Genomic DNA, 27488 nt, shown 5'->3' with positions numbered 1-27488 from the left:
GACAATCGCAAAAGCAAGAAAAATTCAACATTAAATAACATCAAAGTCTGTCGTTAACTAATCTGATATAAAAAAATAGTCATAGTCCCCTCCCCCCCCCCAAAACATTTAATTAAAGGTGAACTGCTAAGTTTTAAAAACACTGTTTTGTACAAACATGTAGAGGTAGTAAAAAAGAAGAGTACAGAGCACTGTATTTTAAACAAAACTTTGAGGCCATCATTTTATCACTGAGGTCCTGAGCTGCTAATTCCCCACTTACTTCCCTCCATTTAGAAGGAAATCCGTTAAATCCGACAATATCCTCTTAAGACTTCACTAACTGTCCTTAAATCCAGGAGTTTTAAAAGAAGTATGCTATCGGACTGGTACCATGCCTAGTAGTGTAGTTGCACATAAACTAACTATTTCCATGTATAAAACTGTACCGTGCCTTTCACATTTTTAAATCTGCAAGACTACACGAAACACACATTACATGAATGTTTAACATTCAATATGCATGGGATAAAAACATTTAAGGACAATTATTCATTTAAATTTGTTTAATTAAATAGGTAGCTTTACACAGTCAAGTTTATGTCAGCCACAGAATAACCTACATATCAGATGTATTTTGTGAAGTATCCAAGCATATTTTAATATTTGAATATGGGATAATCATGTAACATGATCAGCAATTTGTTACTTCCACTGTGATTGTGCTAAATGTCATTGTCACTCTGACAACAAAAAGAACACATTGTCATGAAAATCCAAGCAGAGCCTTGAGGAAAAGTGGAAAAATAGATATTACAATAATCCACAATGATTTAATTTTATAATTCAAATGTGAGGCAATTCCCCAATACCAGGCCAAGCATACCACTACTGGCTGAAAGTGCTGGTTCTGGCCTGACTGAGTCCATATTAAGAAGAATCAAGATCATCTCACTGATCCCTTACGGATTAAATTATAAATTGATAGGTTCCAGAAAAGGATAAGAGAAGAAATAAGAAGAGGGGAAAAAAGCCACCTGTAAAATGAGCAATAACACAGAAGTGGGGAGGACGGGGAAGCAGGAGGCGGAAGCTGGAAACAGGGATTTTTTGTACACCTAATATCTATCAAGGAATTCAGCATATTTCACTCTCCCAATTCTCACACTAGCACATATCTATTTTGCTGTGACTTTTCACAAAGTCTGTCCCTCATTAATTCTATCCTCGCCTTCCTCAAGGTCAAGCTAAGTTTCTCTCTATGGATCTAATCCATGATGATCCTCAACAGAGCTAGAAGAATAGTGGTGGACAAAAGCATGCAAACGTTTTAGCTAATTTTATACTATATTTCAATCTGGCTCTATTCAAACCCCTTTCGTTTAGTTTTTCACACTCTTGTACTAGTGAAATTTGTTCAAATATTTGGTTACAGAAAGTTGGTTAAAAATGAAACAGCCTATAACTAAGAAATGAAATTTGTGAACAGAAGAAAAGGATAAAGCAATACTAAAAATGACTTGTAATTAACAACTCTGCCAAGCTCAAGCCCCAACTATTGGGACTGATTATTCAAATTAGGCTGATGTCTGGTATGGAGAAAAGCAGATTTTCTTGTACCCAGATTTAAGTTCAGAAACTGTGGGGGGAAAAAAAAAAAAAACAGATAATGAATGGATCACTGGTGGCTAAACATGATTTGTAAACAGCAATCTGCTGCCCAGCTTTTGTGATCACAGAGAGTAACTACACACTTCCATCAAGCAACAGACTGCACTGCAAGTTCTTCAATATTAAACAGACTGGCAACTACTGGTACTGTATAGTATGTAGAATAACAATACTTATATCTCAAAAGGAAGTTAAGTATAAATTATTTCAATTTTGGTTATTGGGAAGCTACCACACAAAGAGATGAAGTAATTTGCTCAAGGCTACATAGCAGGTCCATGGCAGAACTCGAAACAGAACCTGAGCCTCCTGACTTGCAAGATGTTGTTTATTTGGCCACTTACTCATATCTAGGTATTTGACTGTTTAATTAAGAGTATGTCTACACTGGCAGAATTACAGCACCAGGAGTTACAGCGCTGCTCAGAGAGCGCTGAAGGGAAACCGCTGTTGTGTGTTCACACTGTCAGCTGCCTGCGCAATAGCATGTTCACACTTGCGGCACTTGCATTGGTATTCGGAGCGGTGCACTCTGGGCAGCTATACCACAGAGCATCTCTTCCTCTTCTGCCACGAAGAGTGGTGTCGCGGGGCATCCTGGGTCTTGTCCCAATGCCCCATGATGCATTGCTTTGCATCCCAGCAATCCCTGTGCTTCCGTCTGCATTTGGCACCATCTTTCAACCGTTTGTGTACTATGCACTCTGCCTCTTCGGTCTGCAGGAATGGATCCCACGCTGTTGACCAATATGCTGCTCACTCTCACTAACATGTCACGAGTGGTAGTGGAGTTATTCCTTAAACTACAAAAGGCAAGAGGAGTTTGACACTGATGTTGCCACATGTAGTAGCTATGACATGAGATTGCTTGTGGCATTCACGGAGGTGCTGACCACAGTGCTTTTGGGCTTGGGAAACAAGCACTAAGTGGTGGGATCACATCATCATGCACATCTGGGATGATGAGCAGTGGCTGCAGAACTTTCGGATGAGGAAAGCCACGATGTTGGCTACAATTACTTTTGACTCTTCCCTGTTAAATCTGACTGGGTGTGCAAGGGAGACTGAGGGACTTGTATCTGGTGCTGAAGATCAAATCTAGGTATCCAGACTCAAATTCAGCATAATATCTGTGAGATCAGCTCCCTGAAAACAAATTAGAAACCTTTGGATCCTCGTGTAGTAACTTGCAAATTGTGGGGGTCCTAGAAGGGGATGAAAGGGGAAATCTCTTGAGTTTGTCCCCCAGCTCTGTGCAGAGATTGTAGATTTACCAGAGACATAAAAGTACTTTACCCCTCAGCCTGCCCTGGCAGTAAACCAAATGTCCATTTCCTCAAACGTTTTCTTAGTTTATTACATAGAAAGCTAGGGAGAAGAATGAATGATGGAGTGCTTTTAATCCTAGGATCATGATTTTTCAGGACCCTGCTGGACATAGTGTGAACACAGGGCTGCCTTTAATAGTGCAAGGAACATGGCTAGCTGCAAAAAGGCCTTAAATACTATAAACTGTTTCAAACCATGTTCCATGTATAGCATGGAGAAGAGACCCATGTCCTTCAAAAGCCTTAAGAGCCAGAAAACTTCCTTAAAGGACTCCAACAAGATTAACTATCTGTGCTCACTACATGCTCCTATATTAAAAAATGGATTTGTGGCCCCTAGTGAACTCCTGACAAAAAGATTTGGTCTAACTTTTTTTTTTATAAATGTTTAATTGGTTCCTAGCAGATGGAGATTGAGATGCTGCACTGCTTTCAGCTCCCTGCCCTCCTTCCCTTTCCCTCCCTTCCCGTTCCTTTACTCATCTGTTCTTTTTTCCCCCCCTCTTATTTTTTGGAGGAAAATTGAATAAAATATTTTTTTAAAGGCAGTTTATATTGACAATACTGAGCCAACATTTTAGCAAACCAAACTCTCTCATAGTTTAGGCATTTAACCATTCAAGACATGTAAAAAAGTAATTATAGCAGAATGGTCTGATTTAAGTTGTAGTATGTGCAACTACAAGTCCCAGCATTATCAGTGGTATATCAAAAAACAATATTGTGTGTCAGGAACCCTAGAATTATGCAGTACTTCATAAACATTGCATCCATTAAATGCAGAGAAATACACAACCTACGACATCTAACCTAATCTTGTTTTAACTTAGTGCAAGGGTGGGCAAACTACAGCCCGTGGGCCGGATCCGGCCTGCCAGCCATTTTAAGCTGGCCCTCGAGCTCACAGCTTAACTTTTAACAAGTTTGGTTAAAATTTGCAGGAGATAATGCTGCCCGCTTCTTGTTTACAACGTCACCTGAAAGTGAGAACAGGCGTTTGCATGGCACTTTTGTAGACGGCGTTGCAAGATATTTGTGTGTCAGATATGCTAAATATGCATATGCCCCTTCATTCTTCGATCATCATTCCAGAGGACATGCTTCCATGCTGATGATGCTCGTTAAAAAGAAAAAAAATGCGTTAATTATATTTGTGACTGAACTCCTGGGGGGAAGAATTGTATGTCTCCTCTTGTTTTACCTGCATTCTGCCATATATTTCATATCATAGCAGTCTCAGATGATGACCCAGCACATGTTCGTTTTAAGAACACTGTCACAGCAGATCTGACAAAAAACTTAAAGAAGGTACCAATGGGAGATTCCTAAAAATAGCTACAGCACTCAACCCAAGGTTTAAGAATCTGAAATGCCGTCCAAAATCTGAGAGGGACGAGGTGCGGCGCATGCTTTCAGAAGATTTAAAAGAGCAATACTCAAATACGTAAACTACAGAACCAGAACCACCAAAAAAGAAAAATCAACCTTCTGCTGGTGGCATCTGTCATAAACATAAAGATACGGGTAACATAAAATCCCTCCTGGGAAGCTGTACTAAATCGCTTTACCTGTAAGGGGCTAAGAAGCTCAAATAACCTGGTTGGCACCTGACCAAAAGGACCAATAAGGAAGGAAGATACTTTTAAATCTTTGGGGGCGGGGGGGGGGTTTGTTTGTGCTCTCTTTGTTTCTTCCCTCTCCAGACGGAGAGAGAGAGGGACCAGGCAGGTTAAACATCTCCTGAAAACATACCTGAAATGATTCATCTATGATTACAAAAACTGTAAGTAAGGCAAGGAAATGCGTTACATTATCTTTTCTTTTAACTTGTGAATTTTCCCTATGCTAAGAAGTAGTTTCATTCTTGTTTTGTAATTGTGAAGCTGAGTCAGACGGGAATCCTCTGTGTTTTAAATCTTTTTATTTACCCTGTAAAGTTACCTTCCATCCTGATTTTGCAGGTGTGATTCTTTTACTTTTTTTTTTTTTTTTAATAAATAAAATTCTTCTTCTAAGAACCTGATTGGTTTTCAGTGTCCTAAAAACCAAAGGATTTGGTCTGTGCTCACATTGTAACCAACTGGTTAGTATATTATTCTCAAGCCTCACCAGGAAAGGGGGTAAATGGGTTTGGGGGGCTAGGGACTCCAAGTGACCCTTTCCTGACTTTTTGCGTAAATCACTTGGTGGTGGCAGCAATACCTTCCAAGGACAAAGAAAGGAATTTGTGCCTTGCGGGAAGTTTTTAACCCAAGCTGGTAGAATATAAGATTAGGGGGTCTTTCATGCGGGTCCCCACATCTGTACCCCAGAGTTCAGAGTGGGGAGGGAACTCTGACAGCATCTGATTCAGAGGATGAAAATGAACATGCGTCAGTCCGCTCTGCTTTGGATTGTTATCGAGCAGACCCCGTCATCAGCATGGACGCACGCACGTCCTCTGGAATGGTGGCTGAAGCATGAAGGGACAAATGAATCTTTAGCGCATCTGACATGTAAATATCTTGCGGCGCCGGCTACAACAGTGCCATGTGAATGTTTGTTCTCACTTCAGGTGACATTGTAAACAAGAAGTGGGCAGCATTATCTCCTGCAAATTGTAACCAAACTTGTTTGTCTGAGTGATTGGCTGAAGTAGGACTGACTGGATTTGCAGGCTCTAATTTTACATTGTTTTATTTTTGAATGCAGGGGTTTTTTGTACATAATTCTACATTTGTAAATTCAACTTTCATGATAAAGAGATTGCACTACAGTACTTGTATTAGGTGAATTGAAAAATACTATTTCTTTTGTTTTTCTTAAGCGCAAATACTTGTAATAAAAAATTAATATAAAGTGAGCACTGTGCACTTTGTACTCTGTGTTGTAATTGAAATCAATATATTTGAAAAAGTAGAAAACATCCAAAATATTTAAATAAATGGTATTCTATTGTTGTTTAATAGTGCGATTAATCACGCGATTAAACAGCCTCAATTTATTTCAAACCTCCTCTAACACCACCTCAATCTGGGACAGTTCCTCAGACTGGGAATGGCTCAGGTTTGGGAATCTCCCTCACATCCTCAGCCATGAAAACTGATGCAAAGAATTCATTCAGTTTCTCCGCAATGGCCTTATCGTCTCTGAGTGCTCCTTTAGCATCTCCATCGTTCAGTGGCCCCACTGGTTGTTTAGCAGGCTTCCTGCTTCCCATGTACTTAAAAAAAAAAGTCTGCTATTATTTTTGGGTCTTTGGCTAGCTGTTCTTCAAAATCTTTTTTGGCCTTTCTAATTATATTTTTACACTTCACTTGCCAGAGTTTATGCTCCTTTCTATTTTCCTCAATAGGATTTAACTTCCACTTGTTAAAGGATGTCTTTTTGCCTCTCACTGCTTCTTTTACTTTATTGTTTATCCACAGTGGCACTTTTTTGGTTCTCTTACTATGTTTTTTAATTTGGGGTATACATTTAAGTTGAGTCTCTATTATGGTGTCAAGTTTCCATGCAGCTTGCAGGGATTTGACGTTTGGCAGAGTATCTTTTAATTTCTGTTTAAATAGTGTCCCCACACTGTAAATCTTACTCACAAAAATACTATTTGGATGCCTAAGGACTGTATACACTGCATGCCCTAAATACACAGACTCCAAAAATACAAATGTTTCCTTTTCATTTGATTAGTCACAATAACTGAGATCCTATTTTTATCCAAATGAAACCCCAGATATTTTAGACCTTAAGGCTTCAATCTAGGAGGCACTTATGCAGGTGTTGCTTGTGTCTTGGTAATATGGTGTGGAGATAACTCTCTTGTTCATTCTTGTTTGTAAAGTACTTTGAAACTGTCAGATCAAGGACAGTATGGAAGCCCTGAGCCGGTGCAAGCCACCCCATGGGGCTGAAGCCCTGAGCCCCGGCAGAAGCCCTCCCTTCCCCTGCCAGGCTGTGGAGTTTTTATAGCATGTTGGAGGGGGGGCGGAGGGGGGCTCTGAAAGAAAAAGACTGAGATGCCACGATTTAGAGGATGAACAGAAGGTAATTAAGGATGGAGTCCTATGGAACTGCAATAGAAAGCTGGGGGAGGGGAAGGAGGAGGAGGAGGATCCTCTGAATGACACACTGAGAAAGTGAATGGTGAGGTAGGAGGAGAACCTGGAAAGGACAGAGTCATGAAAAACAAAGGAGGACAAGATTTCAGGAACAGCATGGTTGATCATGTCAAAGGCAGCTGATAGGTCAAGGAAAATGAGGATGAACTACCTGTTCTAAGCCTTGGATAAGAAAAGCTCACTAGAGACTTTGGCAAGAGGGGTTGTAGCACAGTTCAAGGGATGGAAGATGGATTAGAGCGGCTCTAAAATAGAATTAGAAGAAGAGAGAAACTCCAGACAGCAACTGTAGGCAGCATGTTCAAGGAGCTCAGAGATGAAAGGTATAAGGAATACAGGATGGTAGTTGGAGAAGCCAGGGGGGTTGTTTGGTTTTTTTTTTGGGGGGGGGGGGGAGGAGGGGTGTGGAGGGAGTTAATAAAATGGGAGAGACTAAAGCATGCTTCTATTGTGAGGAGAGAGCAAGAGAAGAGTGAAAGGTTAAGGAAAAAAAGTAAGGCTGGGACGAGAGTGGGCATGAGCAAGGTCAGCAGCTTGATGAGGTCATTGGGGCAGGTGGAAAGGCTACAGGAGGAAAGCAGTCAAACTTCTGAGTGTGTGAAGGGACATGGAGGTGAGAGCTGCAGGATGGCAAAGGAAGTTCATGCCATATTTTATCAGTTCTCTTAGAACAAATCAGTGAGATCTTCTATGGATTGAGAAATCGAGGCAGGAGAAGGGGAGAGTTTGAGGAGCAAATTAAAGGTGGTAAAAAGGGGAGAAGTAGAGTTGTTTGGGAAAGAAGATGGCAGAACTAAAGGAGGAGAGAACGTATCTGTAGTGGAGGAAGTCAGCCTGGTCACAGGATTTCTGTCAGTCACTCTGCATTGAGAGAGTAGGAGTGGAGGAAGCAGATGTTGGAGGTGAGCCAGGGCTGCGGGTTGGCAAGTTAGACATTGTGATGGGAGAGAGGGGCCCAAGAGCCAAAGGTGGAGGAGAATAAAGTATGGAGAGAGTGAACTATAACAACAGCAGAAAGGGAAGAGAGGGCAGGGAGGGGAAGGCTGAGAGCAGAGGAGAAGTCATCAACACTGATGAATGGGGAGTTACAGAAAGCCTAAGCTACAGGGCGAGAGAAAAAGAAGGGGTGGATGATGCTGAAACAGATGCTGTTTCAGTCAGCCAGACAGTCAGATAGGAGAAACTCATCAAAACAAAAATCAGAAGAGTGAGCATTGGTGAAGACCATGTCAAGTGAACAGCCTCTTTGGTGAGAGGCAGAATTCAGCCAGATCGAATAAAGACAGGAGGGCAAGGGAATGTGAAGCTAAGGGACTGGATGGGTGCGCAACATGGAAGCTAATGTAATTTAAGATGAGTGTGGAAGATTGTGAGTAGAGGAAGAGAGAGCCAGGAGGCAAATCAGAGAGGAAGGCTGATAGGGAAGAGTATGGTGGACAGCAGATGACAACAAGATAGAGTGGGAGAGAAGAGTCAGATGCAAAGCTGTTCAAAGACTGAGAAAGATGGGGGAAGAAGGAGAGGTTGTGTCATAAATATAAAGGGAAGGGTAAACACCTTTAAATCCCTCCTGGCCAGAGGAAAATCCCTTTCACCTGTAAAGGGTTAAGAAGCTAGGATAACCTCGCTGGCACTTGACCAAAATGACCAATGAGGAGACAAGATACTTTCAAAGCTGGGGGCGGGGGGGAACGACAAAGGTTCTCTCTGTCTGTGTGATGCTTTTGCCGGGAACAGAAAAGGAATGGAGTCTTAGAACTTAGTTAAGTAATCTAGCTAGATATGCGTAGGATTCTGTTTTGTTTAAATGGCTGAGAAAATAAGCTGTGCTGAATGGAACGTATATTCCTGCTTGTGTGTATATTCCATACTTTTGTAACCTAAGGTTTTGCCTAGAGGGATTCTCTATGTTTTGAATCTGATTACCCTGCAAGGTATTTACCATCCTGATTTTACAGAGGTGATTCTTTTACTTTTTTTCTTCAATTAAAATTCTTCTTTTAAGAACCTGATTGGTTTTTCATTGTTCTTAAGATCCAAGGGTTTGGGTCTGTGGTCACCTATGCAAATTGGTGAGGATTTTTATCAAGCCTTCCCCAGGAAAGGGGTGTAGGGTTTGGGGAGGATTTTTTGGGGGAAAGGACCTTTCAAAGCAGGCTCTTTCCTTGTTATATGTCTGTTAGACGCTTGGTGGTGGCAGCAATAAAGTCCAAGGGCAAAAGGTAAAAGTTTGTACCTTGGGGAAGTTTTAACCTAAGCTGGTAAAAATAAGCTTAGGGGGTTTTCATGCAGGTCCCCACATCTGTACCCTAGAGTTCAGAGTGGGGAAGGAACCTTGACAGGTTGGAAGCAGCAGGAACAGGAAAGGAGAAGCCTAATACCCACACCTGATCCAGGGCAAGGAGTGAGAGAGAAGCAGAAGCCTCCATAAGAGAAGGCTGTTTCAGAGGCAGTGTCACTTGAAATGATCCAGCCCTCTGAGAGCAAGATAAGATGGTATTGTGGATGATCTTTTGAGAGACAGACTGTGCATTTCATAACGAATACACACAAGTGGACTGAATTTACGTTGCACAGGCAACCTTAATTTTGGCATTTCCTAACTTCTTAGTGCTTGATTTTTCAGGTTTATGTTCTTTTAATGTAGGGTTTGGGGTTTTTTGGGGTGGGGGAAGGTGTTAAAGAGTCTGTGTGCAAGTATAATCAGTGCCATCTTTAAAAGAATGTGTTTGGGCAATATTAGAAGACTACTGAATGTCACCAAAACAAGAACTTTTATCACTAGCCTGTTAGACCTTCGAGAGTACAATTAGCCTGTATTTCAGTCTTTTCAAAAGTAGATTTTCTAACAGTAATTATGTTATGAATTAACATCTGCACAACCACCTCAAAGCTCAAGATTGGGTTAATGGTCGCAACTGTGAATCCTTTACATTATGAAGAGGGCCATATCACAGCTTGCACTCTTTTCCATTTCAGTAGAGTCACTGGCAGCCATATCCTACTGGATAGAAATCCGTACCCTACCTAACATCTCATTCACTATCCAAATGTCATCTCCCACTTTTGATCAACCCATTATGCCTCCATCGCCCACTTCTTAAGTTTTCAAACAAGCAGCTTTGTACATTCTCTCATGCTGCCCCTTACACTTGGGAAGAGACGCCTGTGAACATATGCAAAACTACTCGATTATCCTCTTTCAAATCCCTCCTTAAGAAACTATCCTTTTCCATGATGCTTGTAAAAATCTTGACAACAGTTAGGGTACTGGTGTGCAGACACCACTGTCTGTTATGCTGACCAATATTGTCTCATTGCTTATTTGTACTCTCCCATCAGTCTGTACCCATCTGTTGTATCTTGTTTTATACACTGTAAACTAAGGTTGCCAACTTTCTAATTGCACTAAACTGAACACCCCTGCCCCACCCCAAGGCCCTGCCCCCACTCACTCCATTCCCCCTCCCTCCGTCACTCACTCGCCCCCACCCTCACTCACTTTCACTGGTCTGGGGCAGGGGGTTGGAGTGCGGGAGGGGGCTCTGGTGTGGTGGTTGGGGTGCGGGAGGGAATTCGGGCTCCCGCTGGGGGTGTGGGCTCTGGGGTGGGGCTGGGGATAAGGGTTTTGGGGTACAGGAGGGGATGCGGGATCCGGGAGGGAGTTTGGGTGCGGGAGGGGACTCAGGGCTGGGGTAGGAGTGCGGAGGGGGCTGGGGTGTGGGCTCTGGGAGGGAGTTAGGGTGTGGGCAGGGATTCCAATCCGGGGCAGGAGGTTGGGGTGCGGGTTCGGGCTCCAGCTTGGCAGTGCTTACCTGAGGCGGCTCCCAGTTAGCAGCGCAGCAGGGCTAAGGCAGGCTCCCTGCCTGCCCTGGCTCTGCGTGGCTCCTGGAAGCAGCCGACATGTCCGACTCCTAGGCGCAGGGGCAGCCAGGTGGCTCTGCGTGGCGCCCACTGCCCACACCAGGAGGTGCTGCCCGTGCAACTCCCATTGGCCATGGTTCCTGGACAATGGAAGCTGCGGAGCCGGTGCTCGGGGCAGCGCACAGAGCTTTCCTGATCACACCTGCGCTTAGGGGCCACAGGGACATGCTGGCTGCGTCCGGGAGCTGCATGGAGTCAGGGCAGGCAGGGAGTCTGCCTTAGCCCTGCTGCACCACCGACTGGACTCTTAACGGCCCAGTCAGTGGTGCTGACTGGAGCCGTCAGGGTCCCTTTTCTACCGGACGTTCTGGTGGAAAACCGGACACCTGGCAACCCTGCTGTAAGTTCTTTAGGGCAAGTAGCATCTGTTTGCACAGCGCCTAATAGAATGAGGTCCTGGTTCATGATTAGGGCTCCTATGTATTATGGTAATACAAATTAGGGAATATATTTCATAGTTCCACTTTATACAAGTGACATTTTATTGTTTAATTTGGAAACTTAAGAAATCAATTTGGGACTGATTTTTTACAAGAAAGTAAGTGACAGAAGAGCACCATAGCTATGGTGCTACGTAATAGAAAATATTGCTAATAAAGCAAATTCAACTGAACCTAAAAGGCATGTACCAACAGGGGCCAGATACTGCTTCCAATTAAGAGTTTTAATGAAAACAAGATCTTTCTCTAGATCTAAAAGTCAGTTAACCTGATTCAAAACCCACTGAAGTAAATGAGAAGACCCCTATTGACTTCAATAAGTTTTGGATAAGGCCTTGAAGTAACTAACGCAAAAATTAAGATATTAAAAATGGTGATGATCTGTTGTGACATTATCTTTCCTACACAGAGCCAACAATTAATCTCACTATCTTCTAAGAATGCTATTTTGGAACCAATACTTTGCATTAGAAACCCTCATAAAATAGACACAAATAACTGATAAATATCAAGTTCCAACATGAAATGGGAACAAAGAAAAAATGCAATTCTTGAAATAGAGATCAAGCCTGCAAAATGTATAGTTATAATCCTCTGCAACTCAATTAAAGTTATTGTTGGAAAGGATCAAAAATGAAAAAACTGAATGGCTATGGACTGAAAAAAGTAATGTGACACCACTGAAAAAAATTACTACCTATTGACCAATAATGCCCCCAAGAAAATAATTATATGAATTGATCATTGCTTTCCGATGTTTTCAACAAACATTTAGTCTTTGTTCAGAGAACTATTATCACTATATCCAGCCCTTGTTTTTTAAGGCATTCTAGATAAATGTGGGAAGGGCTACCAGTCTTTTGTGAACTTGTCAGATAGAATACTGAAGAGATTGAGGTATGTAAGATGTACTCAATACCAGTCTCAAAATACAATCTTCCCTAATATTATAAGCTTCACATACTAGCCTTTTGAGATAATCAAGGAATTTAATACTTAAGGTCATTGAGACAGGACACCTTTCCATAACATTTAAGAAGCTGGAAAAAAAGCTATACCTCAACTCACTAGGCAGTCTGTTAAAGCAATTTCACCAACCCATGAAATAACTTGTAATGATTACCGAATTTTAACTGATGCAGTTTGGCAAAAAAAAATAATAATGATGTTTCAGTACCTTGTCTTCCCTCATCATTGGTAAACAAACCAGCATCACTGCTGCTCAGGCTGCTAGATTCACTGTAATAAAGAAAAGAAAGAAACAGATCAAAAGAACAATTGATCTCTCAGTTGTAAAATTTTAAAGAGGAGGCTGTTTTCAGATAGAACTTAAGCCTGACAAAAATCTGAAAGAAAATAAGATTTTGTTTTTAATCAAACTGCAAATAACCTAGTTCCATTAACTACAGAACATATTATTTTTGTCACATAAAACTACAGGAATCTAATGGGACCCTGACAGTAAGCCAGATGTGACTGCAACAAGGAGCTGACACAATTGATGCATTTTATCATCTGCTTCCATCAAATGTTCACTGCTCCAATTCAGCTTGATCCCAGAACACCACTGCTCAATAAAATGGGGGGGAAAAAATCTCAAAACAAAAGCAGTCTAAGCCTTTCTTCCAACACATGCAATACAAGAGTCTGGAGAAGGAACTACTGTTCTTAACATTTGCAAATATTCTGTACAATACATTGCTTAAGAATTCACTACAACTATATTACTTAGTAAGAAAGAAAAGTTTGCAGTAATGACAATCCATTAAATCAAAGTAAAGGTCACCCTGAGAAAAATGAATATGATCAATAGGATTAAAACAGCAAAAGACAGAAAATGCAGGTTATAATTTACTTTTCTGTAACTTCTGATTTGGCCTTAAACAAGATGTCGGTCTACAAGATGGATGCACAGCATATACACACATCTACTCCTATATATAAAATTAGAGATCATGGAGGAGGATAAAGTGTTTTGTTCTCCCTTGGTTGTACACAAGCATCTCACTTTATTGTAAATTAAAAGTGTGTCTAAATATTAAACCAGCCTCCTGTGCTTAAACTATAGCACAGACCATGACACTGAGTTTTTGTCCAGGGTAGAGGTTAAGTGGAGAAATGCTTTTATGTTCTTCAGGGAACTGTATTCTCACAATACTATATATCTTATATATTTTTTACAGTGAAGTATGGATTAATTTTTAAAAAAATATGTCAGTTCACCTAAAGACATGAATTCAAGAAAAAGGTGTGCATTTCAAATTAATTTTCAATGTAGTATGCTTTTATGTATGTTACGTTACGGAAAATTAAAACACCTTAAGTATTTTTCCTATATTATATAGCTTGTCTTCAATATGAAGCAAAATCCACCTCATTTTATATATTTCAACCTAGACACCAACTTATAAGTATTTTTAAAAATATATATTTCATTTTTGGTTTCATTCCTAACACCCATTCTTAAAAGTTAGCTCTACACCTTACTCCTAAATTAGCTGTTGTGATTGCTTTTTGGTTTAGACATGAATTTGCTTGCTGGAAAAAAAAATTGAAATTATTTAGTTTTCCCGATTTCGCTCTCAGAAATTGAAACCAGAATTAGTTTTACATTTGGGCAATATCTGATTTCAGCTTCTAAAACTAATTATATGGTTAATTGTCTTTATATCTTCCTTTACAAGGCGCTCAAACGGGGCTTGAAATTGGGCCTGATGTAGATAGCCAAGCAGAGACTTGCTAACATGTGCAGCTGTCATATTTCTTAAAGATGTGTTCTAAAACTCTGCTGTATCTTCTACTGTATACAGTGACTTCTTACTGTATAAGCAGCACTTACACATCTCTTTTATTCCAGTACAGTAAGAGACTTAAGCACTTAACTAAAGATAATGGTCCTAAATACAAATATGGCATATCTTATGAGCTATAAAAGTGATCAAGCAGAGCTTGAACCTTGAAATGCTATAAAGCTAAGCAAATCCTAGTGCCTTCTTTCTGCAAACTATCCCCTCCTCACTTAATTCCATCAGACAGTTCTGCATACTTCTACAATTATAAATGTCCTACAACTCTACATCACACATCTTTTTTAAAAAAAATAACTTTTTGACTGAAGTTTCCAATCTAAAAGTATTTCCTTTTTAAAAAAAAAAAAAAAGTTCAGGAATCCTTTCAGCCATTTGAATTTTGGGAAACAAGACAAAAAAAAAAAACTATTCTTCTTCCCCACCACACACACAAGTTCCCATTTTATAAGGGCTTGCATATACAAACATTTACAGAGTTCATGGCAAGCTGAAGTGTAAGTCTAATCCCGTACTATCCTGCAACCCACTAAGCATCCAGGTAGATTCTGCTGCCACACACTAAAAGTTCCATTCATAGAAAGCTTTGATCCACCCACTTTGAAACGGGAATAGATTAAAATACATTAAGGAAATACTTTTAGATCGGTTGAAAGCTTCAACCAAACGGTTAATTCTAAAAAAGAAATGTGATGTAAAGTTGTGGGACATTTAGAATTGCAAAATATACAAAACTGTCTATGGTGGAATTAAAGTGAGGATGGGATACTTTGCAGAAAAAAGACACTAAGATTTGCTTTATAGTATTTCAAGATTCAAGCTGTGATTGATCATTTTGAAGATCATCAGCAGGGTTCATACAGATGTTTACTGCAAGGTAGATTTATACCCCATCTTGCCATGAACTAAACTGCTCTTATGGCCAAACCTTAAGAGAGCCATACGCATCTCTTCCCTTTAAGTTTGCAATTTGAACTTTGGTACTTAAGTGATCTTCACTGAGGCATTTGTTCTTGATCAATTTATATAGAGTATTGCCATACAATAAAAGCTTTACGCATTTGAAGACTTCTGCAGAGCATGCTCAATAGACGTAGATTTTTAGCATAACACAATGAAGCCCCTGCCTCCGTTGGGGCATCATACTATCGGCACAAGGACTACTGCTGGGATAACTGTAAATGTGGAATATGTGTCCCATTGAAATATACACACAGCAAAATCATCCAGAAAACAAAGCCTTCAATGTGGACAAATGAAAATTGGCATGGCGGACCTGATAACTCTGGATTCTACAGTTCAAATGTGACTCACCAGTATTACTGAAGACATGAATCTTACCAAGATGTTTTCAGTAATTTACCTCTTTGTGTCTAGCACACAGTTTTAGAAAGACATTTTTATCTCTGCCAATGCTTTCAGAACACGATAGTAGCACAGAGGCTAGTTAGTATGTTTTGTGTTCCTCTAGTGGGATAAAGTGATAGAATCAGATAGTAGTAATGCATTTAATGGACACCATCAAGTTGAAGTCTAGCCATTTGAAAATTAGAGTTAAAAGCAGTTTGAGTACTCCATATGCCTCTGAATCTCCTTGTCAGATTTTGTGGTTTTGCAGTCACATTTTCATCTTTAAAAAAAAAAAAAAAAAAAAAGGTTCCCCTTTCCCCTGCTGCTGTGTTAAAGACACACAAACAGGTGAAAATGGCAAAACTGACTGTAAAGTGCTGGCAAATGACAACAAACGGAAAACAGAGAAAGTTTTCTCTGAAACGATAATGACCTTAGCTGTTACAGTATTACTAAGTGAAGTATTTCCAGAAAGGAGCATGTTTTTTAAACCGATAGTGTCCCCTTGAAGCACAAGAATAGATGACAACTGGAATCTGTAAGGGATAGTCATTTTTGTACTTAAAATCTGCAAGCTGCCCTTTTTTGGGTGTTTGGAGGATTTGCCCCGACTTTGGCTCCCTCCACCCAAATACTGGATACATGAGTTTTGCACTGAAGTATTTTTACCCTCCTCTGGCACAGGACATTTTTAAAAGTGTGAAAATTTAACAAAAAATTTACAAGAGTACAGGACAAACATGACGGAATCTGAAAGCGTTCCAGACACAAAGGCCCCAACAAGACCAACTTCTGGTCCAATACAAGTGTGAAGACACTATGAAATTCAGTTTCTTTTCAGTGGCAAGGTGACTCAGGATTCCTGTTGTGATTTAAAAACTGTCTACAGTTCTCAGAAAACAGATGGAAAGTACAAAAAGCAATTTCTATAAATACTATCCCTCGTATTGTTGATTGAGTAATTAGAATCAGTCACTTACCAGTATTGTTATGCTACTGAATAAGTGACCTCTCTTCTTGCCCTAGCCAAGAACCTATGCATGCCATCACTACAGCACACCTGAACTGTGACCAACAAGCAAAAGATTCAATGCAGTTTTTAGATAAGACTCCTACAACAAATGAGGAACACTGTTGTTGTCTAGTCACTAGATTGCCAGAATTTGTGTCTTAAATAGGAGTTGCCCTGCTCACAGTTCTGCATTCAGAACCAAACACACTGGATAAACACGATCAGGATCATCAGACCCTGTAGGTAACATCACTTGTGTGTGGTGGAAAATGACATCTTACTGTGTTGTCAAAATAGTACTTTGGAAACAATTACTTTTGTGGTATGCCTGCTGTCTGGAATAGATTGATGAGGCATACTGCCAAAGGGTCATCATTATCCCATTTTTCTAATGGCAAGCTCAGGTGTTTCTGAACTATAAATTGTTTTTTGCATTTTGTAAGTGATGTGCATTCTTGGGAACCTACAGACTTTTTATGCCCATGACACACCGACTGTCTAGTGGGTGTATCCATATATTGTACTGATAATCTTCTGATGAATACCAGCAACAACCAAAGCACCAGTGCCTAGACGTTGGAAAACCTAAGCTATTTAATTACCTTGTGTGTGATTAAGTGCTAGTTCAAATACCATGCATAATACAATAACTTAACATTTAAGACATTTTAAAATTCCTGTTTTCTTGGTCTTAATATTGAAACAATTAGTATAAATTTTCTTCAAGTAATTGTTTCCTTTGCTCCTTTTCAGCCACCCATCAGATTTCCTCTGAATTGCTATAATTTAACATTCTACAATACGTTTAAAGTAGCAGTATTCTAGTATTACTGGATCAGGAAAGACCCCTAACTTTAACTGCTTAAAACATACTGCTATTGACTGCATTTTAATTCTGGAATAAAGAAAACAAGACTTGTCAATACCTATACCACTACAGTAGCAATATAAGAATTTTGTTTCAGTTGATAAAGAAAAAACAATCGATCACCTGTCACTCATGTTCTCATCTGAACCCTTTTGCTCCTCATACTCCATTTTGTCCTTATTTGCCTGATTCACTTCTTCACTCTCTATAACCACGCCTTCATCCAAGATTTCTGGTCCTTGCCTAGTTGTAGCTAGTTTTCTTTTTTTCACTTTGCTCTTGGCAAATTCTTGATGTTGGTAAGATCTATTATCATTATCCATTTCTTGATCTCTGCTGTTATCCTGTTGTTGGGTCAATGTTAGTGTATTCGTGACTTCTGATGGTGGATCTATTGCCATGCGTTTCACCTTTCTTCTCCTACGCAGGGTCCTGTTTCCTAAATTGTCAAGAGCCAAATCAGACTCATGCCACAGAGGTCTTTTGCCTCTAATGTTATTTAAATTTGAAGAAGGCCTGCGTTTAGCAACCAACTGATCATCAGAGTCACTGTGGTCTTTCTTATTAGTAGAATGATACTCTCTATAGTCCTTGCTTGGTTCTTCTAGACTGGAATCAGAACCTTCACTTAAACAGTGACTAGTCTCCCAAGGATGATGAGTGGTAAATGAACGTCTTTTTCGTCCTCTCCTTTTTCTTGCCTGGCGTTTTAGAAGACAAGACACGCTGCGAGAGTGATCACCAGTATCAGCAAAACCTCCTCTGGCTTGCTCCGAACTTTCTTCCAGTGCTGAGACCAGATCATGAACTAGTTCCTCCATAGTCCTACTGAAATGCCTACATATGTAAAGAAAAAACAAAAACAAAACTGATTATAACGTGCGTCAACTTCAGCAGTATGTTTTCATATACCAACATCATTACAGTGTCAAAGACAGTCTTATGATCAGCACTTTTAACACCGTTGTAGTTCTACGGAAAGCTGTCTTCTAAATCAGCCAGTACCACAACACACTTATGAGGAGGCTTTCCCTTTATAATGTCACTCTCTCTCCTAACTTCCATCTTAACAACAGCCCCTTCAATTTTTGGCAGTCCTCCTAATATTGCTTTCATTTACAGATATTTCATCTCAACATCACAGTTTTCAGGGGTTAATCTGTTAGCTATGAAGATTGGCAAAACCTGTCAATATATAATTAGAAGCAAGTGAGCACATTTTAAATTATCTATAAAGTAGGAAATTGAATATAAATTTTTTTCCTCCTTTATTGTACATTATTAGGTACAACTTTAAAAGTTGTCATTAGGATAAAATGTTTGACACTCTGTATCTCGGGGGAACACCCTGCACCCCCACGTTCATCCTTATAATACGATTGTGTGGTATCCAATGCAAAGTTTGTCATGTCGGGTGTCTTCGGAAGACTCATGATGCACTGAGCATTGTTGTTATAGTAATGTTATAGTAACGTTATAGTAACGTTAGAGGTTGTAATTTCACATATATAGTTATGAGGCTGAAAATGTGTCCTCATGGCTTAAAACAAGCCCAGGCAAAACTCTCCAGGGACAGAGGGGCAGTTTATACCTCATCAGGGCATGTATGGGACAAACGCAGCCCAGCCTCACAGGAACACAGGACCTGTTGGACTCTCGAGTGAGTCACCCCCTTCCCTTGGTCAGTTTGGGACTACGATAAAGTAATGCTCACCTGACTCTGAAAGGGGGGGAGGGGGGGGAAGGGGCAGCAAAGCCAAGAGGGAAGAAAGACATGATAAAAGGGAAAGACGTTTGCCATGCTTGCTCTCCTCTTCCACCTCCATCTACAGACACCACCACCAAGCGACTGAAGCATTGATCAAAGGGGAGAGCCTGGCTGAAGGGCAATCAGCCAGGCTGTGGTGAGAAGCATCTAAGTTTGTAAGGGCACTGAAAGTGTTAAGATCAGCTTAGAATGCATTTTGCTTTTATTTCATTTGACCAAATCTGACTACTTGTGCTTTGACTTATAATCACTTAAAATCTATCTTTTGTAGTTAATAAATTTGTTTGTTTATTCTACCTGAAGCAGTGTTTGGTTTGAAGCATGTCAAAGACTCCCCTTGGGATAACAAGCCTGGTGCATATCAATTTCTTTGTTAAACTGACGAACTCATACAAGCTTGCAGCATCCAGCGGGCATAACTGGAAACTGCAAGACAGAGGTTCCTAGGGTTGTGTCTGGGACCAGAGATATTGGCTAGTGTTATTTGGTTGCACAATCCAAGAAGCAGCTGGCCAAAAGTGCTCACTCACATTCTTGGAGCAGCTTACATGCTAGAAGCTGTGCGTGAACAACCCGGGAGCGGGGGTTCTCACAGCGAAGCAGGGTAAGGCTGGCTCCCAGAATCGAGGATTGGAGTGACCTAGCAGATCACTGGTCTAGATCACACCAGGGGAACGTCACAATGTTGTCACAAGATAATTGTCTCTTGATGCTACCAAGGTGAATCTGAAACACTAATTTTTTGATTATATAATATTTTTAATCGTGACTAATTTTGTCTTCCCAAATGACTCATATCTATTTGATCTTTAAAAATATTGATTCACTAGAGTGACATTAAGTTGAGAGAACCTTTCCCCTAAATGACAGGTTTCAGAGTAGCAGCCGTGTTAGTCTGTATTCGCAAAAAGAAAAGGAGTACTTGTGGCACCTTAGAGACTAACAAATTTATTTGAGCATAAGCTTTCGTGAGCTACAGCTCCGATGAAGTGAGCTGTAGCTCACGAAAGCTTATGCTCAAATAAATTGGTTAGTCTCTAAGGTGCCACAAGTACTCCTTTTCTTTTTTCCCCTAAATGAAATTCTAGAAGATTAAAAGCAAAGTTGTCCTTTCTGATCTACGCACTCACATCAGTAGGAATCGCACACCTTTATGAGAAAACAGACTATCTGACTAAGGCATCATGCAGATATGAGGAAAGAATTTTACTCTGCACCACAGCTCACATCATTTCACTAACATTAAAAAACCATGGCTGGCCCGTGACAAGAGACTCAGACTCGCAGGGCTCGCTCGGGCTACAGGGCTGTTTCACTGCAGTGTAGACTTCTGGGCTCAATCTGAGCTCTGGGACCCTCCCACCTCACAGGGTCCTAAAGCTGGGCTCCAGCTCAAGCCCGTAAGTCTACACAGGGTTCTGTAGCCTGGGGGCCTGAATCAGCTGGCATGGGCCAGCCACAGGCATCTAATTGCAATGTAGATATTCCTATATTTATCACCAATTATACTTCAATAGGCTCACACATGTGTGTACTCGAATAAAAAAAAAACAAAAAACACTAAAACCAAAACAGTAAGATTTACTGCAGAACACCCAGGTGAAAAAATCAAAACAAACTGATCAGACTGACACCCCAAAGTAATTAGCCTCCTTTCTTCCAGTGCTCACTACTGTGTTATGCCTGGTGACCTATAGTGGAAGAACACTGGTCAGTAAATTGCGTTGGTGGGTGTCCAGAAGAAAGCTGTTCACATAGTTTTAGAACAGTACGAAAGGAGACATGAGTCAGCAATTTTCTACCAACATCAGCAGGTTGCAAGTGGAGAAAGAGTTTAGTCATATAGCCCACAAGTTTCCCCCACTCACTCACCCATCACTGACCCCAGGCCTAAAGGTGCTAAGCAGGATGGTCCAATGGTTACACAACAACATGAGGCAGGAGACCTGAGCTCTCTTTCCTGCTCTGCCTGTGACTTGTTGTATAATCCTGGACAACTCACTTAACTCATTGTGTCTCAGTTTCCCCATATAAAATGGGAATACCACTGCCTTCTTACATTTCTTGAGTTCTATGGACCAAAAGTACTAGGTGAATTCTAATTTAGTTCTGAAAAAATTCAAATTCACCATGAAATATTTTACCTACAAGGAGAAGTCTCTTGAACTGTGCTGCTACTTTTCGTAGTTTCAGAAAGTTACTTAAGAAAATAATTTGTGCCAGCTGTAAGACATATCACCACAATCATAAAGACAGAGTAGTGCAGTCTACTATCTCAATTTTGATAAATACATGATGCTAAACTGTATGTATGTTTACTTCTCAACTCTTTTTCTATGCCTGCTATAATGTCTGAATTCTTATTTCTGTCACTCCTTGACATAGCAAGGGGCACAGGAAATGCCTGGTTAAGTACAAACACCACCTTGGCAGCACCTTCCAGGGATTGTGCACCCTTTGGCACTCACCTTTGAGCAAGAAACACAAATCAGGTACCAGTACTTTTTGCTTCTCCTTAGTCCTTCTGGTTCTCATGAGAAATCATTTTCTTTGCTTTTGAGAAACAACTACAGGAGATATCAGCGAAAGATAATAATGCAAATAAAGCATTATTTATCAGAAAATTCAGACAGAATAAAGTAACTGGTAGCCAGTCAAATCTACAGATTGGCTGACAACCTAGTTATATAGGAAAATCTTGGAATACGTCTGTTTTTACATTTTTAGATTTGAGAATTTTCTCTATTTCTGCCATCTTCTCCTTCTCTCCCTTTCTCATGACTTGTCTACACTACAAATTTTAGCCAACACTGTGGCTGCAGTAATGCAAACCATGACTTGCACCACAGCAGCATACACAGGTTTCAAAGCAATGCAAGTCATGGTTTGCACCAATACAGGTATATCAGTGACTATAAAAATAAGTAAAAAATAAATTAAAAAAATCACACACAGAAAACCCAGTGTAGAGAAGGCCTTAGCATAGGAGCACATTTGGCCTTACCTATATGTGGAGAAATGGTTTGGTTGTTTGTGGGGGTGGGGTGGGTTTTTAAGTTTTCAGTTAAGTTAGCTTTATGTGACGGACAGCTCCCTCAACACCTTTGAAGACAACTTCATCTGTAGCTCACGAAAGCTTATGCTCAAATAAATTTGTTAGTCTCTAAGGTGCCACAAGTACTCCTTTTCTTTTTGTGAATACAGACTAACACAGCTGCTACTCTGAAACCTGTCATATCTTTTCAGGCTCACAAAACAAAAGAGGTGTTGAGCTGCATCTTCACAGGTATTAAGAGGGTTTTCAAATTGTTTTAACTTGGCATGAAGGGAGCCTCAGGGTACAACACGGCTTTTTTTTTAAAAAAAAAAAATTTCCCGTCAGCATATAGGCAGTTATAAATCAAACTCAGCACTTAGAAAAAAAATTAGCACTATCCCATCTCTGGCATAATACTCACTACATTCAACATTTCATGAAATTCAAAATACCTAGGTTGGCAAAAGACTGCTTATCAAGAACATAAAGCACTTCAGTGTGACCTTTGTTCCTTGTTGAACAACACTTGATTAGAATACAGTCTATTTAAAGAGCTTTTATTCCCTGGCCTAGACCAAAGTGTTAGGCCCAGTCTATACTGGCAAGTTTCTGCACAGTAAAGCAGCTTTCTGCATTGTAACTCCCGAGGTGTACACACTGCCAAGCCACTTAGTGTGCAGAAACCGCACAGTTGCAGCGCTGTAAAAAAACCCACCCCGACAAGAGGCGTACACCGGGAGTACAGCGCTGCGGTGCCAGTATAGACACCCTGGTCGATTACAGTGCTGTGATTGTCCTCTGGGAGGTGTCCCACAATGCCTGTTCTCGCCTCTCCGGTAATCAGTTTGACCTCTACTGCTCTGCCGTCAGGTGACCAGTGGTCATCCCCACCCCGTAAATTCCTTTGGAATTCTGAAAGTCCCCTTCCTGTTTGCTCAGTGATGCATGCAGTGGTCTCAGTGCATCTTTCCAGGTGGCCATGTCTGCTCCACGCACCAGGCGATCCCTCACTTGGAGAAATGCCAAGCTGCTGGACCTCATCAGTATTTGGGGAGAGGAGACTGTCCAGTCCCAGCTGTGCTCCAGCTGTAGGAATTATGATACCTACGGACAGATTTCACGATGCATGACAGAAAGGGGCCATGTCCAGGACACACTGCAGGGTCAAAGTGAAGGAGCTGCGGTATGCCTACCACAAGGTGGGGGAGGCAAACAGCCGCTCCAGTGCTGCGCCCACATGCTGCTGGTTCTACAAAGAGCTGGACGCAATACTCGGTGGCGACCCCACCTCCACTGCGAAGATCACTGTGGATACTTTGGTGGCTCGCATGCCAGTCGAGAGTGGACCGAGCCAGGAGGAGGAAATCTTGGATGAGGATGTGGAGGGGGAGGGGGATGACTCAGAGGTCAGAGATGCATGCAGCCAGGAGCTCTTTTCTACCCCGGAGGAAGCTAGCCAGGCACAGCTGTCGGATCTTGGTGAAGTTCAAACAGGAGAGGAGGCCCCTGGCAAGTGGATTTGATTTTGGAAATTGCTGAGGAGAGTTATTGGGGGCAGGAAGGTTACAGAAAGCAGGCTTGTCTCTGTATGAGGCATGTACCACCACATGCCTAGTCTGAGTGGCGGAACAGGCTGTTGATTGACTCTCTCAGCCAGTTAGTGATAGGTATATGAATGCTGGCTGTGTTTTAAATCACTGAATCAGTGTTCTGTGTGTTGCAAACTATACTGCTTCTGTAAAATGTTGCACTTTGCCTTCACAGATATGACTTTGGGAGCCCAGCCTCCCTCTTTGTTATCGCCAGCTGAATGGCTGCGCAGAATTAGAAAGCAGCCATGAAGAACTAAAGAGGACTTTCTGTGTGATGTCATGATGTACCCCGCAGCCGAAAAACAAGAATTGAAGGAGTAGTGGGACAGTGAGAAGGAGGACCAAAGGGAGAATGTGGCGAACCAGAACAAAGCCATGGAGCAGCTCTTAAACGTTATGGAGCACCAAGAGGACATGTCCCAGGTGCTACTAGCACTGCAAATTGAGCAGCTCTGCGCCCGCCCTCCCCTGCAGCCGCTATTGCAAAACTCCTTCCGATGCGCCCCCTCCAGACACTGCCAACACACTCTTATCAAAATCCTGGCTCCAGTCTGTACCCGCTGCATTCCACTCTTGCCCCATCACAGTCCAGCCATGCGGACTCCCAGTACCCACTGCACTCAACTCTCGTCCCACTGCAATTTAGCCCTGCTGAAGTACAGTACCCACTGCACTGTACTCCAAAGGACAAGGTTGGATATGATCCCTGGAGCTACACAAATCTTTAACCGTCCCAGGACCCCACCTCCTCCTGGGACCCTCTCTTCTCCCATCCTCCACAGTGCTGATTTTTTTTTTGTCTCCTCCAGTTGTTTTTTAATAAAAGAATTGTTTTGGTTTGAAAGTAATCTTTATTCCATTAATTGAATGCAACCGAGCCCTGCAAAGCAACAAGCAATTTTCTTAAACCTTCACAGTGCATTTTCTGCATCAATCACAATCACCTCCTAGCATTACAAGCACTGCACTCCCGAGTATAGCAACAAATATTAGTGGCTTTCAGCTTCAAATTGCTGCCTCAAGGCATCCCTGATCCTTATGGCCCCATGCTGCGCCCCTCTAATAGTCCTGGTCTCTGGCTGTTCAAATTCAGCCTCCATACACTGAGCCTCAGCGGTCCAGCCCTGAATGAAGCTTTCAACCTTCCCTTCACAAATATTATGAAGCGTACAGCACGTGGCTACAAGCATAGGAATATTGTCATCGGCAGGTCCTGCCTCCCATATAGGCAGCACCAGCGGGCCTTTAAACGGCCAAAAGCACACTCAACAGTCATTCTGCACTTGCTCAGCTTGTTGTTGAACCGCTCCTTGCTGCTGTCAAGGTTCCCCGTGTATGGATTCATAAGCCACGGCATTAAGGGGTAGGCAGGGTCTCTCAGGATCACAGTGGGCATTTCGACTTCCCGCACGGTGATTTTCTGGTCCAGGAAGAAAGTTCCTACTTGCAGCTTCCTGAACAGGCCAGTGTTCCGAAAAAAGCATGCGACGTGCACCTTTCCGGACCAGTCTGCGTTAACGTCCGTGAAATGCCCATGGTGATCCACAAGTGCCTGGAGAGCCATAGAGAAATACCTCTTCCAATTAATGTACTCAGTGGCTAGGTGGTCTGGTGCCAGAATTGGAATACGTGTGCCATCTATCGCCCCTCCGCAGTTAGGGAAGCTCATTTGTGTAAAGCCACCCACAATGTGACGCACAAGTCCAACGGTCGACTTTCCCATTCCGAACTGGTTAGCAACCGATCGGTAGCAGTCTGGAGTAGCCAGCTTCCACAGTGCAATCGCCACGCATTTCTCCAAAGGCAGGGCAACTCTCATTCTCGTGTCATTGCGCTGCAGGGCTGGGGCAAGCTCCTCACACAGTCCCATGATTGTGGCTTTCCTCATCCGAAAGTTTTGCAGCCACTGCTCATCATCCCAGACGTGAATGACGATGTGATCCCACCACTCAGTGCTTGTTTCCCAAGCCCAAAAGTGGCGTTCCACAGTGGTCAACATCTCCGTGAATGCTACAAGCAATCTCGTGTCATAGCTAGTACGCGTGACAAAATGAATGTCGAACTTCTCTTGCCTTTGTAGTTTAAGGAATAACTCCACTACCACTCATGACGTATTGGTCAGAGCGAGCAGCATATTGGTCAACAGTGCGGGATCCGTTCCTGCAGACCGAAGAGGCAGAGCGCGCAGTACACAAACTATTTAAAGATGGCACTAAATGCTGATGGAAGCACGGGGATTGCTGGGATGCGAAGCAATGCATCACGGGGCATTGGGACAGGACCCAGGACGCCCCGCGACCCCCTCCGTCTTCCCACAACTCTTAGCGGCAGAAGAGGAAGAGATGCTCTGTGAGATAGCTGCCCAGAGGGCACCACTCTGAATACTGCTGCAAGTGCCACAAGTGTGAACATGCTATTGTGCAGGCTGCTGACAGTGTGAACACACAACAGCGGTTTCCCTTCAGTGCTCTCTGAGCAGCGCTGTAACTCCTGGTGCTGTAACTCTGCCAGTGTAGACATACCCTTAGTATCTCACTGTGTTCCACCACACCTCTGAGGATTTGGCTTTCCCTTACTTATCGCTTGTCTACATGGGGAAACTGACTGGCAGAACCAATAGCAGTAAAATCATACCACTATAGCTATGCTGGTATAATTCCCCATGTGGACACACTAGTGGATTCCAAAATAGAGTGTCCATGTGGACAGCATAACTATAGAAGTATAATTATATCTCTACAGTTTTGCTGGTCAATCTCCCTGTGTAGACAAGCCCTCACAGTCCTAGTGAATGTTAATTAGACTTCTAATATCATTGCCTGACATGTCAAATAGGAAGCCCTATTACAAACTTTAAGTTATCGTATTTCTTAATACCTATTGATGTAAGTATGATTTGTCATGGACTGTGCCCACTCAGAGCAGAAAACTCATCTGAAGTGAACATGCTTAGGAAATCAGTGAGAAAAAAATCAAAAAGCATCAGGCAATAAGGTTCTCAATTCCCACTGTAAGCCAAGTTTTATGAGCCTCATGTGCACCTGCAATTAACTGACAAATACTCTTTTCCCCACATATAAATCTTTTAATTGATCCTAACGCACCTCTGACTTAACAGAAGAAAACCCACCCAGCCTCAGTGGCCTTGTCTACACAACAATTACAACATGGCTATAACCTACCTGTCTTACAATACCAAATATGTTTGGTTTGGCATGTGTAGACCAGATCAACTCCCACTACAGACATTTCAGCATGTTCACTTAGTATGGTTATATGATTACTTGGTCTTGTCAAATCAAAGTCTATGCTGCACATTTAGAATACAAACCAATTTATAACTGAATTTCCCAGCATGGTTTTTACTGTAGGGTACACAAAACTCACTTCAAGATTTTGCCACTCTTGAAAACCCAAGAAAGTACATTTGATTTATTTTAACAGTTCTCTCATCTCTCTTTTGTATGAATTAAAGAATGGGAGTAGAAACTAGAAAGTTCAGACTAACTGCTTCTATTTATTTATAGTGAGAAACCACTTTTAACATTCTGCAGTGTTTTTCCAGCAAGTTAATACTTATCAGCATATCCCTTTTTGGCTTTTTATTTTGTGCAC

At 41.6% G+C, this 27488-nt stretch overlaps 1 protein-coding gene across 4 annotated transcripts in view; it reads right to left on the bottom strand.

Moving 5' to 3' along the window:
* GPATCH2 (G-patch domain containing 2) overlaps positions 1 to 27488 on the bottom strand; it is a 179973-nt gene that overhangs the window by 148194 nt on the left and 4291 nt on the right. For all 4 annotated transcript variants that reach the window (XR_005224851.2, XR_006289834.1, XM_007064746.4 and 1 more), the window contains exons 2-3: positions 17600 to 18313; positions 12617 to 12678 (exon numbers count right to left, since the gene is read on the bottom strand). Coding sequence is in view for 2 of the 4 variants with exons in the window: in XM_007064746.4 (XP_007064808.1) it covers positions 12617 to 12678; positions 17600 to 18313 (776 nt within the window). In the remaining 2 variants the exon portion in view is untranslated. The remainder of the gene's footprint in view (positions 1 to 12616; positions 12679 to 17599; positions 18314 to 27488) is intronic.

Source organism: Chelonia mydas, chromosome 3 (genome assembly GCF_015237465.2).
Source record: "Chelonia mydas isolate rCheMyd1 chromosome 3, rCheMyd1.pri.v2, whole genome shotgun sequence".
In the NCBI taxonomy this organism is placed as follows: domain Eukaryota; kingdom Metazoa; phylum Chordata; order Testudines; family Cheloniidae; genus Chelonia; species Chelonia mydas.
Note: the sequence above shows the minus strand (reverse complement) of the source record. Positions and strands in the feature narration are given on the sequence as shown.